The sequence below is a fragment of the Corythoichthys intestinalis genome, chromosome 13 (assembly GCF_030265065.1).
Source record: "Corythoichthys intestinalis isolate RoL2023-P3 chromosome 13, ASM3026506v1, whole genome shotgun sequence".
In the NCBI taxonomy this organism is placed as follows: Eukaryota; Metazoa; Chordata; class Actinopteri; order Syngnathiformes; family Syngnathidae; genus Corythoichthys; species Corythoichthys intestinalis.
Genome location: NC_080407.1, coordinates 47,332,268 through 47,348,579, shown reverse-complemented (window position 1 = coordinate 47,348,579; position 16,312 = coordinate 47,332,268). Strand labels below are relative to the sequence as shown.

At 41.5% G+C, this 16,312-nt stretch overlaps 1 protein-coding gene across 1 annotated transcript in view; it reads left to right on the top strand.

Moving 5' to 3' along the window:
* The window catches only part of LOC130927928 (collagen alpha-1(XXV) chain), a 198,349-nt gene that overhangs the window by 128,809 nt on the left and 53,228 nt on the right, over positions 1 to 16,312 (top strand). Inside the window, exons 8-12 of the mRNA XM_057854067.1 lie at positions 301 to 417; positions 2,909 to 2,944; positions 12,038 to 12,064; positions 14,261 to 14,305; positions 14,657 to 14,701. Coding sequence (XP_057710050.1) covers positions 301 to 417; positions 2,909 to 2,944; positions 12,038 to 12,064; positions 14,261 to 14,305; positions 14,657 to 14,701 — 270 coding nt within the window. The remainder of the gene's footprint in view (positions 1 to 300; positions 418 to 2,908; positions 2,945 to 12,037; positions 12,065 to 14,260; positions 14,306 to 14,656; positions 14,702 to 16,312) is intronic.

Sequence of the window (16,312 nt, the reverse complement as noted above, 5' to 3'; positions counted from 1 at the left end):
GAAACGACTGAAACCGTAACTGAATAAATAATTAGCACGGACCATGAATTTTGATTGTTATTTAAATCTGTAGTGCTGCAATGCATGCTAGGAGGCATGTGTTATCAACACAAATAAATAAATACGGACTGGACTATTAGCCGCAGGATTCCAAATGACGGAAAAAAGTAGCAGCTTATAGTCTGAAAATTACGGTATCACCATTGTCAAAGGTCTAGGAAATTAGCGATTAGCATACATGAAGGTGTTGTCTTTCCTTTTAATCGTTGTGCCAGGCTGAGTTTTTTTTTTGCTGGACAGGGGGATCAGGGGCAAGCTGGACCACCTGGACCTCCCGGGCCCCCAGGTCCGCCTGGCCCAAGGGGGCCCCCAGGGGACACAGGCAAAGATGGGCCAAGAGGCGTACCAGGCCTACCAGTGAGTCTTGACATATACATTTTCTTAATGTCCTAGGGGTCCAACGTACTTTTAAATATGTATACTATGTACTTCTGATTTGAATGGAAATGTTTTGGGGGTATTTTCTCCCACCAGCTCCTTTGCTTGTCATATTTAATTTGACTCCGACTGTGCCGGGATGCTTTGTTCCAATACAAACCGCTCTAATGAAGGCTCGACAAGCGCAACATGATTGTGCTTCCCACGAGAACGCTTCCTTGTATAGATTTACATACACTTGGCTGTGTTGTTTTCAGCACAACATTTTCCATGTCCACCTCGCCGGCATCACGCTAATTGATGCGCGAGACACTTTGCGCGAGACGAAGAAGCAGAAATGCCCGTCAATTACAGCCAGTTAAAGTCTTTCTGGGAGTGCCAGATGAGCTCTATTGTGCAGAGAAATTAAGTGTTGTTAGCTCCAAGTTTCTGATGATTGTCAGCGCTTCCAGTCACAGTTGCAATAGTTGATGCGGTTCCAAGGAATGAAACCGTCACTGGCACGTAGCGCTTTTTCTTCTCGTAATTTATTTCTCCCACTGCGATTCAACCAGAGGGAAAGAAGCCAGAGTCTTCCAATGTGAATGTAAAAGGGGAAATTGTATATTACAAGTGTCAAATCTAAGGCTTGTGGGCCAGATCTGGCCCGTCGCCTCGTTTTGCGTGGCCCGCAAAAGTCGTAGGTGGAGTTTAACTTTTGGGGCGGTGGGGTGGGCACAACATCATGATGATCCGAAACGCAGTGTCAGCAATAAAGTTAACTTACAAGAATATTTATAATAATTTAATAATGAGCGTTTTATGTTTCCCATCATTCTTGAAGGGAATTCTGAATCAGGCTGCTTAGGACAGCTATACTTTTCGCCAAGATTGTCATCTATTGAATATGGCAGCGTTTTTCAACCTTTTCTGAGTCCCGGCACGTTTTTACATTGGGAAAAAAAACTCACAGCACACCACAAACCAAAAATGTTCCGAAATTACTTTCTGTACAGTATATTTTTTTATAAAATAGTTTCTCAATACTTATAATTACTCAGTGTAAAACTCGAGCCTGTTTAGATGAACCCAAAGCTGAAACCCTGGCAGGAATCTTCATCAACAGCTCTCTCGGTTTTTATTTTTTTTAAAGCAATTACGGTGGGGCAAATAATTATTTAGTCAACCACTAATCGTGCAAGTTCTCCCACTTGAAAATATTAGAGAGGCCTGTAATTGTCAACATGGGTAAACCTCAACCATGAGAGACAGAATGGGTTTACGGGTGCACGGAAAATTTTTCGGGGTCGTTCAAAAAATTCCCTGCGTGGCGTGAAAATTCCGGTTGTTTATTTGAACGGTGCCGATCGGGCAGACGGTTTGGGCTGTGCGGCGCGCCAAAGAAATCCCATTCCCCCCCAAAAAACTGAAAACTAAAGATGTCCCGATCGATCGGGATGTCCGATCACATCATTTTCAAAGTATCGGAATCGGCAAAAAAATATCGGACATGCCTTTTTAAAAAAAATTTTATTTAAATCGTTTTCTAATTGTATTTAATGTTACAGACAAAATGTCTTACACTCATACAGAGTAGTTTTGGCTTAATGTAGGGCTATCAAATTTATTGCGTTAACGGCGGTAATTAATTTTTTTAATTAATCACTGCGCTGCACGACCCACTCACGCATTGTCACGTTCAATCTATAAAGATGCCGTTTTACTTATAGATAGCGCTAAAAGGCAGTGTATAATGAATAGAGAGAATTTTGACAGTCTTTGGAGCCATTTTTTATGTGGCTAAAGCCTTACAATACCTCTCTCAGCAATTAAATATAACGTGAATGTGGGGAAGAAAAGTAGTAGTTGATCAGTTTCTTAACACCGTATGTTCTCTCCCAACGCAGAGAAGATATATCAATTGGTATCCCCACGCACAGTCACGGTTGCACTTCCCATCATGCATTTGGGCAGAAGTTAAATGACTGCAGTAAAGCTCAATACACTAGATGGCAATATTTAGTCACAATATACCAAGTCACATTTATCCTTTAAGAATTACAAGTCTTTCTATCCGTGGATCCCCCACAGAAAGAATGTTAATAATGTAAATGCCATCTTGAGGATTTATTGTCATAATAAACAAATACAGTACTTATGTACGATATGTTGAATTTATATATTCGTCCGAGTTTTCGGATCGGGAGCAAAAAAAAAAACATGATCGGAACAACCCTACAAAAAAAATAACTCTATCTGGGCCTTTGATTAGTTGTCCATTAATCAGGGCAGACAAACATATCTGAAAGAAACCATAACTTCTACTAGTTTGACACTTCGATGTTAATGATGCTCAGTCTTGTCTTAGTCATGACAAGTGTCATTTTTTTACTAAACCTGGGAAAAACCGTTTCAGTTAGCTTGAGTGATTAGCGCAGGTGTTACCTGCGAAACAAAACCACTTTTAATGCCGTGAACTCTTTCCTTCCAGGGTGATCAAGGGATTCCAGGAGAAAGCGGACCTGTGGTAAGAGCAAGCTTTTCCTACAAGTAATCACTATTTGTGTGTAAACGTTCACATTTCACCTTGAGAACTGGAAGTATTCACAAAAAGGGCATTATAGCAGTACTTCAAAGTGTGTCAGTTACTCCGAACAGGATATAAACAAGCAGAAACCCTTTGGAGGTAAATCTAACCGTCACTTAGCCAAATGTATACATGAACTCTGCAGCTTTACGTCTCAAAATAGTCAAATAAAACGGCTGTGTGATTAGCGTTAGCTGTGTAACATAAACACGCCGCGAATTGACATATACGCACTTGGGTCTAAAACACGATTTATGCTACGGCTTGGCTGAGGAGCGCCTTTTGCTTTCGGCCAAAATTAGTCAGCAAATCATCTTCAATTTTTTTAATGCTACATCTTAATTCGTACGCTAACATGTAGCACAAAAACGTGGCTATTAAAGAGCACTCTGTCATGAACAGTGACATAAATTGCTTTAAAAGTCTTGTAAGGATTAAGGCAACACGACAAGCTGTGGAAAAGTTTAGTATGTCGCTTTTCAGTGTCATTGACGATGATAGACGTTAGTTTATCGTGAGTAGGCGTCCAATCCGTTTGATGTGGGAGGGTGGCAGCAAATGAACTTCAAACGGATTGGACGTCTTACGCCGTCAAAGAGTCCTCTTTTCCCATGTATGCTATAGTTGAAGAGGCATGGAGGGGATTCTAAAGTTTTCCAGCAGACCTTCGAGGACATATGGTGCTGGTTAGGAGGATTTGAAGTTCTTGCGGGGTAGCGCTAAAGCCCCTCCTCTTTGGTGGAAAGGAGAAGAGAAAAAGGAGGGAATTCCATGGAGAGTAAATTTTAAACAAGCTAGTTTTCAGCTGTTTTTGGAAGGCAATTGAGTACAACTACTTCATCAAATCTCCACTTATAATATGATATTTCTATGCTAACTGTGTTCCTTTTTACAAGTTACAAGTTCGATTCTGGTCCCCATTAACACTAAAACTACCAAAGGTGGATCAGTTGATAAAAATCACTTTTGTAACCAGAGAAGGATATCTGACCCTAATCAGCATATCTTTTGTGAGCACAATGGTCCTCATTTGTCACTCCCATTCACACTCGCAAAGCAACAGGGTTGGATTGCTCCAATTAGCATCTTGAGTGTTTGTGGGCGAGGGCTGCCTTGGCTTCATTGGACAGTGGACCGCTCAGGAAGGCAATCGGGTGGACAACCTTTTTACATACCGTAATTTCCCGAATATAACGCGCACTTTTTTTCCCCCAAAATCAATGTAAAATCATGGTGGGCATTATACACGAGTACAGGGATGGAGACAGAAATATATTATAATATATGTAAAAACTAGGGCTGTCAAACGATTAAAATTTTTAATCAAGTTAATCACAGCTTAAAAATTAATTCATCGTAGTTAACCGCAATTCAAACCATCAATAAAATATGCCATATTTTTCTGTAAATTATTGTTTGAATGGAAAGATAAGACACAAGTATTTGTTTATTATAACAAGATGGCATTAACATTATTTAACATTCTGTTAAAGCGATCCATGGATAGAAAGACTTGTAGTTCTTAAAAGATAAATGTTAGTACAAGTTACAGAATTTTCTTTTATATTAAAACCCCTCTTAATGTTTTCGTTTTAATAAAATTTGTAAAATTTTCAATCAAAAAATAAACTAGTAGCCCGCCATTGTTGATGTCAATAATTACTTACACAATGCTCATGGCTGCTGAAGCCGCCAAGCGCCAGCAGAGGGCAGCAAAACTCCATAAAACACAATTAACAAGTGGGCATTTCACTGTACTGTCATTTAAATCTGTCTGAGCGGGGCATGTGCGTTAAATGCGTCAAATATTTTAATGTGATTAATTTAAAAAATTTATTACCGCCCATTAACGCGATAATTTTGACAGCTCTAAAAAAAAAAAAAAAAAAAAAAAAAACATTTTTTATGTGGTGACATACAACACTTCGCCCTTTTCCCAGGGCTAGGTGTTGGAGGTTGTTGCCGAGGCAATTTTTCCTTCTGTGCCTTCTTTGCACCCACATTAGAGCGAGCCAATTCCTTTGCAAGACCCACGAACAAGTCCACCCGTCTCTTATATTCAAGATGCTAATTGCAGCTATCCAGAGTGAACCCCCCCTCACACTCAGGCAGCGACTCCACAGGAGTTTGTAGGGCGGTGGCCTTCTTGATTGCTTGTTCGAGTGGTCTATTGTTTGACAAAGCTTAGTGGTCAGTTTGGTATCGGGGTCATTTGACTCCTTTCTGGTATTTTTTTATAGTCAAAAAAAAAAAATAAACGGGACTTCCAGTGTTAAAGGGGAAGTTCAGAATTGTTTACATCAGGCTTAATCTTCAAGTTAGCGAGGGTTTAATTAGTCCTTGGAGTTTATTTTCAACAAATTCCGTTAAGTTTGTTAGTTATTTGTTAGCTTTAGAGCTCTGAAGTGGCCAAGCTAGCGCAAGTCAATGGCGTACCGCAAGCAACACGTCACTTTTGCTCATTAATATTCATGACGTTAGCAATTGTTGCTCGGCGGGTCAACCTCCCGTTTGTCCCTAATCATAGACATCATCACTATTGACATGTCGGTTCGTCATTCTTTGCGCGACGCCTTGGCATCATTGACTCACGCTAGCTTAGCCACTCATGAGACCTGAAACTAACAAATGACTTACAAACTGCACGGAATTTGTTGAAATCAACTCCACGGACTAATTAAACCCCCGCTAACTCAAAGATTAAACATAATGTAAAAAATTCTGAGCTTTCGCATTAAGTGTTAAAATATCTCTAGAGGGGCCCAGTTATGCCCTTCGTACCCAGTCCCTGTTCACATTTGTTCCGCCACTGCTTCTGCGGACTCCAGTTTTTTGATATCATAATCCTCTTCAATCATGTTTTTTACATCTACATACATAAAACATTTTGTAATGTACATCTTAAGAGTGATTATGTCCTGTTTATTGTCTGAAGACAGTGTTTTTTCTGTTTTAAACTCCACTATGTCTTGCCTTACATTCCTTCCATTCCACCAAAATTACGTTAAAAATTCAGTAGCCTGATGCTAACGCAGTGCATGGGCAGTGCGACGTCCTCGCCAACTCTTCCGTTTTGTTTACGTTTCTCCCCAAAGCTTCATGATTGAAATGTTCACCCTTTAAGTTAAGCAAACGCCACAGTAAGATTGCGGTGAGCACACTGTTATGCTAACCTACAGCGTCGTCGGTAAAGCATACGACTGGAAAACAAGTCAAAAAATAAATCCAGGAAAGAACAAAATCGCCTCCACCTATTGAAGGAAAAACATCAAATTGCCGATATTATAGAGTGGGAACCGATTAGTTCAAGAGAAGCTCGCATCCTGCTCTTTTCCAGACCTTCCTGAATTGCCATTATTTCCTTTTTGTTTGTCATTTCCAGAGCTTTGATGAAAGCGGATAAGCACTGTTTCCGATTGCTTGGCTTTTGTTAGCATTGGTTGTACTTATCGTTTAGGAGCAAACGCATTGTACTGATCCTGGTTTGGCAGGAACAAAGGACCCGGGATTACCACAGGGAGCTCTTGACCCTCTCCCCAATGCTGCTTTTCAGCCAGTAGCTCTGAGTGTTCTCAGATGGAGCCAAGCTAATTAGCGCTCAGGCGAGTGGCATATGCACACACTCACATAGGCTACCTAGTGAGTTTTAAAGATGTTTACCGAGCCCCGCTGACGATGGCTTGACAAAGGCAAAAGGAGGGAATGCTCTTGAAGCTGAGTATACACTTGACACAGCTTCACTTTTCTAAGGATAAGTCATTTTCTTGAGACAATCAAAGTTGCTTACTGAGGGTTTGCTAGTAGAGTTGTTGAGAATGCTTTCGCTGGGCCTTGCCAGTCCTCGATAGTCCATTTTCTTCCACTTATCCGAGGTTGGATCATGTTGGCAGCATCTTGAGAAGGGAAGCTCAGACCTCCCTCTTATTTGTCAACCACTTCCGGGGGGCATACCCGAGGTATTTCCTGACCAGCTGGAAGACATCGTCTCTTCGCGACATGTCCTGGACGCATCTAAACCAGATGCCACCAGGCCTATCTATTCTTCTTCTTTTCATTAAACTATGGTGTGCTAACCGTGCGTCTTCCTTCGTGGCTGGGATGAATTAATGTATATCTCATTTTTCCTAGCGACAGGACTAACTTGATTGGTAGCCTGTCTAATTGATCATGGAGAAATTGTTCTCAATACACCTGTACAAAGAGGTCACTTTGAGCTAATGCCTATAGCCACGAGACCAGAGGCAACCAAGGATTAACCCTTTGAAGCGGAAGTAAATTGTTTTATAGAGTATTTAACAGGAGTCCTGAGGGGGACTTGCAAATTTCGCCCATCCCTGTTAAAACTGTCATCAATTGCTAAATTTTTTTTCACCACTTGCTAAGGCTAAGTTCTAAGGCCTCATCCATGTTTTCACGATCCCCTGTCGGGGCTCGTGAGGGGGAATGAAGGGAATAGTTATCTTTCTCGCACACACCATATAATGTTTGCATTACTCTAACACACTTAATATAATCAATCAGGGAATAGTACCATTTCTCATATGTACTGTAGGATTGTTTGTACTACTCTAACACACCTAAAATGAATAGCACACCATAGTTTAATGAAAAGAAGCAGAATAGATACTCAACGCCATCTTATCACAGAAGCCCAACATGTGCGTCACAAGCAAGATTGACGCACCAACTCTTGCAATCAGTTCTCCCGGCCACTCCAAGGACAAAGAGCAGGGTGCTCTGTCCTAAAACAAGTAGCGTCTCGCCCAGCCCGGATAACAAGTTGATAGCGAGCGCTCGGGACGTCAAAACCGGCGTCGGTCGCTGTGGCAGCCACGTCCCAGCCACGAAGGAGGACGCACGAACCTAACCGCCCAAAACCGGCCATAGAGGGATGATCCCAAAACAACACCCAGCCATACCTTCGGCCCGGCCCACTCCAACGCAGCCTTCAAAAAGACTGGATACTGAGATAACAAACGGTTTGCTGCCCGGAAACATTGCTATGTAGCAGTTGTTTTGACAACCCTGGATCCAGAATTGTCCCTCCATTGTCTGTTTTTGCCTTGTTTTTTGACCAGTGTCGACTAATAAATTGTCAACCTGTTTTCGGTGAGCCTTCTTCAAACTTTTGGAACATGGAGTCAGTACAAAGGGTTAACACAGGAAGGAAACGCCGGCCCCCACCGGTTGACTCACGGAGGCGGGGCCAGCAGAGCAGCACTTCGTTCGGCTGTCGCCGTTTCCGCAGCTTGGCAGGAGGGAGCCGAATTCCTTTACTTGATAGTCAAGCTTCTGATCTCATAGTCCGGGATTTTGTTGCACCTAGAGAGGACACTCCAACCTTTCCCGACTAACCGTGGTTTCAGATTCTTCAGATTAATTTTACAAGTTATTATAGTAGGGTGTCACATTCGGCTGCTGGTAATTGTTCTCATTACTGAGTGTGAGCTGTGTTCCCCGGACGCAGCTGTGGCCAAAAACTTCTTAATAGGACCAGCTGTTAAAGATCCCTAACATTCAGCACATGAATCGAACGTTGGAGATGTCCTCTTGGGTGGGGTAGAATTTGGCAATGATCACATGGTGCCACCAGCCCACAATTTTATCAGTTGTTTGCCTCAAGCATCAAAGGGTGTTTTTGCACCCTCTGCTGAGGATGGATGGCCCACCACGAGATGATCAGACCCGGGTGTGCGGTGGCACCACGCAGGCATTTGGCAGCCCATGTTGCATCTTTACGTTTCAGCCACAGACAGTGACTGCTCAGTTCTGCTGTAGTGACAAGTTCTTTGATTGCCTTCCATTGGGCCTGCCCTCTGATTGCTACGTCCTTCAGAAGCCTTGTGGTGGGCCTGGATACAAAGCCTCTACAACCGACCTCCACTGGACACACCTTCACATTCCGGCCACTCCGTTCGGCTTCATCTGCTAGATCGGCATATCTCGAGGACGAGGTTAGTTGCTGCAATTTCATGTGGGAAGGTGAGCCTCTAGCTGAGGTCCAGCCGTATTTTCCAATCCCGGGCTGCGGTCAGTGGGCCTGAATCCGGAGCAAATCACTTGGTCCCTCTTTTCTCACCTTCCTGGATGAAAGATGTTTTCCGTGGGAAGGTATGTTAGGGGTTTCGAGGCATGGCATTAGTGGTCACCCTCCTGCTCTCAAGTTCGGTAGCCAATCAGCGGCGTATTTAAACGGAGGCAACCCATAGAAGGGTTGCAGAGATATTGTCTTGCTAGTCGCCATCAAACGGTTTTGTACTCTCGAGCCTCTCATTCATATTTAGCTAGTTTCACTACTACCTTGGTTTGCTTGCCTCTTGCCCTCGTTTGAAATCCTCTACCTTGTGCAGGTATATGAGTGCTTGGTTAGTTTGTTTCATTACAGTAATAGCCTATTTGCCTCCCAGTTTAATTTACCCTCAGGTTAGTTTTGTGATCCCGTCGACGTGTTGTCATGGTCCCTTTTTGTTATCCGTCTTCTCCAATGTTTTGTTTGCAGTCAGTAAACCTTTTGACTGTCTCCCTTGTTGTCTGCTTAGGGGTCCAGTCTTGTTTTGCACATCCACGGACCGTAACATAGGGTAGGGATAGGAACCTCTGGGTACCCCACGATACGATACAATTTGGATACAAGGCTCAGGAAATCACATTCTCGAATACAGGTAATAATGGGGTTACGACGTATTGGACTTATGTGATTTCGACTTTACGACACCGGAGTCTCGTCCGACAGTTTTGTCTCCAGTCGCAGGTAGTACTTCCACACACGAGTAAGAGCACATGTACACACGAAGAAGAGCTCGTTTTCTCCCACAAAGTCATGCAGCTGAGTGAGAGACACAGAGTAAAGATTACAGCTTGGCTCGCTGTCCAACTACTAGGACTTAGCTCAAACGTCTCGGCGAGGACAGTACAATGATATATAATACATGTTTTTGGATCGTTATTTTGAGATTTAGGGGTACTTAAACTTTACGCAGAAATTCGGGTTACGTCGCTAGCGTAGGAACGGAACTCGTCCATAATCTGGGGACTACCCGTATATTGATTTTGGGTCACTTTCGGTTTTTGGGCATATCTGGGACATTTTCTGTTGCTATTGTAGCATTTACGGATCACTTAATGTTGATTTTGGGTTACTGAACAGGAGGTGACCCAGGAATATCCCCGGATGAATAGGAAATGACCTGTAAATCGTGTAAATTGAACATGGAGTGAGCTATAAATGACCCCAAAACTGGGGAGACTTGTTGTGAACGCTCTGTTTCAGTGCCACTGACAGCACAAGACATCTAATCTTCGACCCTCCCAGTCAAAATGGATTGGACGTCTAGTGCAGTCATTGGCAGCCAGTGAAAGATTTTGGTAGCAACCTGTTGCTTCCTTTAATTTTTTTCGGACAGTGAAACCTTTTTAAAACGATATATCAATTTTTGGCAGGAGGAGGATACATAAACATTTCGACTACATCATCCGGCACAGTTACTTCATTATATTCGTTAAAATAGCCTCAGATGTGTGAAAGGAAAAGCCACATGCTAATGCACTTTCCAGGTGTTAACTGAACAGCGGGTGAATGGTAAAACACAATCAAGCTCAGAAACTCATGCAGACGTAACAGGCCTTGCTCCTTGAAGCAATCGCTTTGTTCTCGTCGCTGTCGATAACACTAAAATTGGTTTTAGGTATTCTGACTTTGATATTTTCGATTTTATAGCTGTCGCTATCTTGGATGAGTCCCGTCGGACGGTTTTAGTTTTTTCGAGATATGGTTTTGCTTATCTCAGATAGGGCTGCAGCTATCGACTGATTTAGTAGTCGATCAATCTGTCAACTAGTTTAGTCGAATAATCGAGTAATCAGATTAGGAACATTTAATGTGTTGCAGAATCAATTTTAGGAGATATAAAACAAAGGCTTGCTAAGATTGCACTTCCAAAATAGCATTAAATGCGTATCCAAAATAAAATTCCCAAGTGTTTTTTTTTAAACTATGCAGAATTGAACTTTCATTTAAATAAATAAAACTGCCTTATTTTAGCCTCAAACGGCATAAAATAATTCATTAATGAGGATCTAAGTACAACAGAAGAAAACTTGGTTAACTTGCACAGCAAAAGTCCACTAGCTTAAATGCTATAAAATGCTTAAAAAAAAAAAAAATTCAATGCTCTTAAAAATCGTACAGACCCATATGTGTTCCCACAAAAATGGCTAAATACACCTGTGAACTAAATTAGAAATGCATTTTTTTTTTAACTTCTGTTGGTCTTAACAGGGAGCAGTTGGATTCAGCCATGTTAAATGAGTTATGTCATATTCACTGTTGCCACTAAAAGGCAATGTATTCACCCATATCAATAAAACTAAATGCAAACACTTTCAAAACAAACCATTGATTTGATTCAAAGCATTTTTCTAGTCGAATTACTCAAAATATGTTGAATGATCACTATGGGAGTAAGTCATATTCTCAATGTGAAACTGTTCTGACCAACCGGACACTTAGACTTCCATTCTCCATGTCAAACAGCTGAACAGGACAGGTTAAAAAAAAAGACATTTCTTACCAGGTGTGTGTTTTATAGTGGGCAGGGCAGCTTTAAACCACTCAGCAGTGATTGGACACACACCTGACTCAAAATGTTTGGTAAAATTGGTTTCAATTGCTCTTTAAGTCTCCTGAGACGGATGGTTCACTTTATTTTTCTCCCTTTGTCATTGTTTGCATGCTATCCTCATTGAAATATGAAAACCGAGAAATATTTGGGTGGTTTTAGTTGAGGAAGACAGTTTTTTCATCTGTGTGATTTTGACAAAGATCAGATAACATTTGATGATTTTATGCTGAAATGTAAGAAATCCCAAAAGGTTCAGATAGTTTTTCATAGCACTGTGGGAACAAATGCTTTTTTTGTCAAATTTGGTGGGAGGCAGCTTATAGTGTAAAATTATGCTAATTGTTTCAGCACTAATCAGAGATTTAGCATGGTGGGGTTTCGGCTGTATATTAACTCTGTCTATTGTTTTCAGGGACCGGAGGGGCCTCCAGGACTCAAGGCAAGATACCTATTTTATTCACAATATTGGCAACTTTATTTAGCGGTTGTCCGTCGCGATATTTGATATGACACGTAGCATAAGCTTGAAGAGACATGTTAAGGGCTACAGCTCTACCAGCATGGAGAATAGAGAGTGAATATTGAGATGCTGCGATACAGGCCGAGGACCGTTGATGTGAGGAGCAGATGTTGGCCATATCCAGCCATCAGGTAGCTGCCAGTGTTTGTTCAATGTAACCCAATCACACGCTTCCTGTCTACGTTGTCATATGTCGGCAGGGCCTCAAGTGGATGCGTATGTGTGCGTGAGGGGGAGGGCAATGATGACACACTAGTGTGTTAATGACTGGCAAGCCAGGCCCTGAAGCAGACTCAATTAGGTCTTGTTGTCTGGCCGCGTTTAGCAGCTCTTTAACGTAATGGAGTTGGCGACTCAAGCATTCAGAATCAAAACAGAAGTTACCGTAAACCTACAGTGCCTTGCAAAAGTATTCGGCCCCCTTGAATCTTGCAACCTTTCGCCACATTTCAGGCTTCAAACATAAAGATATGAAATTTATTTTTTTTTGTCAAGAATCAACAACAAGTGGGACACAATCGTGAAGTGGAACAACATTTATTGGATAATTTAAACTTTTTTAACAAATAAAAAACTGAAAAGTGGGGCGTGCAATATTCTTCGGCCCCTTTCCTTTCAGTGCAGCAAACTCACTCCAGAAGTTCAGTGAGGATCTCTGAATGATCCAATGTTGTCCTAAATGACCGATGATGATAAATAGAATCCACCTGTGTGTAATCAAGTCTCCGTATAAATGCACCTGCTCTGTGATAGTCTCAGGGTTCTGTTTAAAGTGCAGAGAGCATTATGAAAACCAAGGAACACACCAGGCAGGTCCGAGATACTGTTGTGGAGAAGTTTAAAGCCGGATTTGGATGCAAAAAGATTTCCCAAGCTTTAAACATCTCAAGGAGTACTGTGCAAGCCATCATATTGAAATGGAAGGAGCATCAGACCACTGCAAATCTACCAAGACCCGGCCGTCCTTCCAAACTTTCTTCTCAAACAAGGAGAAAACTGATCAGAGATGCAGCCAAGAGGCCCATGATCACTCTGGATGAACTGCAGAGATCTACAGCTGAGGTGGGAGAGTCTGTCCATAGGACAACAATCAGTCGTACACTGCACAAATCTGGCCTTTATCGAAGAGTGGCAAGAAGAAAGCCATTTCTCAAAGATATCCATAAAAAGCCTCGTTTAAAGTTTGCCACAAGCCACCTGGGAGACACACCAAACATATGGAAGAAGGTGCTCTGGTCAGATGAAACCAAAATTGAACTTTTTGGCCACAATGCAAAACGATATGTTTGGCGTAAAAGCAACACAGCTCATCACCCTGAACACACCATCCCCACTGTCAAACATGGTGGTGGCAGCATCATGGTTTGGGCCTGCTTTTCTTCAGCAGGGACAGGGAAGATAATTAAAATTGACAGGAAGAAGGATGCAGCCAAATACAGGAACATTCTGGAAGAAAACCTGTTGGTATCTGCACAAGACCTGAGACTGGGACGGAGATTTATCTTGCAACAGGACAATGATCCAAAACATAAAGCCAAATCTACAATGGAATGGTTCAAAAATAAACGTATCCAGGTGTTAGAATGGCCAAGTCAAAGTCCAGACCTGAATCCAATCGAGAATCTGTGGAAAGAGCTGAAGACTGCTGTTCACAAACACTCTCCATCCAACCTCACTGAGCTCGAGCTGTTTTGCAAGGAAGAATGGGCAAGAATGTCAGTCTCTCGATGTGCAAAACTGATAGAAACACACCCCAAGCGACTTGCAGCTGTAATTGGAGCAAAAGGTGGCGCTACAAAGTATTAACGCAAGGGGGCCGAATAACATTGCACGCCCCACTTTTCAGTTTTTTATTTGTTAAAAAAGTTTAAATTATCCAATAAATTTTGTTCCACTTCACGGTTGTGTCCCACTTGTTGTTGATTCTTGACAAAAAATTAAAATTTTATATCTTTATGTTTGAAGCCTGAAATGTGGCGAAAGGTTGCAAGGTTCAAGGGGGCCGAATACTTTTGCAAGGGACTTAAATTTTTCATGGTTTTTGAAATTTTTCAATCCACACTCAATGCAATTATAATTAATGTGCTTAAAGCCTTTTTTTCCTCTCTTTCTCAGGGTTCGCTGGGGCCTCCCGGTATTCCAGGTGTTGACGGACTGAAGGTGAGTTAATTCCAGTAAAAACACATTTAAACGCTGCAGTTGTTAATCCTCGACCTTCGTTTTGGGGGCTTTTTTTTATTGTAGTTCTCACACGAGGGGGGTGAAAAAAAAATCGCTCATCGTAAAATCACGCATCAAATTCCCAAAGCAAACAAAGAGGACACAGTGCAGGTGTTTCTCGGCGGGGGGAAATGAAAGCCATTTATTCCAGCGCAAATGACCGACGGGAATGATATTTCTAAGAGCTTTCCACTATGCATGCTTGAGAATAATCCAAATTTCAAGTGTAAAGTAGACTCTGGAGAAATAATGTTGACGAAGCAATTTGTGTGTGTGTTGTGCTGTCCATAGGGGGATCTTGGCATCCCGGGACTGGACGGCATCCCCGGAGCTAAGGTCTGGTGCACACGTATTCCGTGTCATCACGCCATGTCGTCTCTCTTCTGTTCAGATTTCTTTCTCCTTCAAAGGGAACCTTGGATTTAAAGACTTGTAGGCTCTAATAAGTCACAATTGTTCTTTTACTAAAATGTTATTAGAAACACAACAAATATTGCCATTGATTTAAAAATATATAAAACTTTAGTACATGTTTTGACCTACGGAGGGCGCCATGTTTTATGGATGGTCAAGGTGATCACGTAGTTTGTCACTGTCACTAGACGAACACTACCGGTGTTGTGCAATCTTACAAATAGTGACGTATGCACTTAGAAATTGATGACTGATATTACAACGACTTAAAGTCCCTGACAAAAGTCTTGTCCCTTACCCATTTTGTAGAAACAATTGCTAATAACCAGGGCTGTCAAATGATTAAAATTTTAATCGAGTTAATTACAGCTTAAAAATTAGTTAATCATAATTAATCGCAATTCAAACCATCTATAAAATATGCCATATCTTTTTGTAAATTATTGTTGGAATGGAAGGACAAGACACAAGATAGATATATACATTCAACATACGGTGCATAAGTACTGTGTGTATTATAACAATAAATCAACTGGATGGCATTAACATTCTGTTAAAGCGATCCATGGATAGAAAGACTTGTAGTTCTTAAAAGATAAATGTTAGTGCAAGTTATAGAAATTTTATATTAAAACCCCCTCTTAATGTTTGCGTTTTATTAAAATTTGTAAAATTTTCAATCAAAAAATGAACTAGTAGCTCGCCATTGTTGATGTCAATAATTACACCATGATCACTCATGGTACTAACCCATAAAATCAGTTGGACTCAAGCGCCAACAGAGGGCGGCAAACACCAAAAAACAAGTAACAAGCGGACATTTTAATCTGTTTGAGCGGAGCATGTGCGTTAATTGCGTCAAATATTTTAACGTGATTAATTTAAAAAATACCGCCCGTTAACGTGATAATTTTGACAGCCCTAGTCAAAATGTCATTTTGTCAGTGTTGTCCCATGAAAAGATATACCATATATATCTGCAGAAATGCGAGGGGTGTACTCACTTTTGTAATACACTGTATTTTTTACTTGGTCTGGACTGTTCTGCCCTTTGGCGAAATGTGTATTTGATTATGTTGTTGATTTTTGTTCTGTGATGCATGCTTTTATTTTGGCGCAGGAAGCGTAGAGCAGGGAGTACTTCCGCACGCGCAACCGAGTGACAGAGAGAGAGAGAGGTGAAGGATTACAGTTTAGGTGTTTAGCTAGGACTTAGTTCCAACGTCTTGGCGAGGACAGTACAATGGCGTATAATAGTTTTTGGATGGTTATTTTGAGATTTAGGGGAGTATTCAGGGGTACTTAAAGGGTTAATTCCAATTGGCGCGGAAATTAGGCGAAGGGATGGAACTCGTTAGTAACCCGGGGACTACCTGTATAAAGATATTTAGTTATAGAGGCCGAATTGACCCATCTTTTTTGTAAAAAAATAGGGTATTAAATGTGTTCTGCTTAATGAAGGTTAGTGGCACATGCTTACAATGAGATTAAAGTTTTTAAAATTCAGTTTCCGACACTGTTAACTGTCATTGC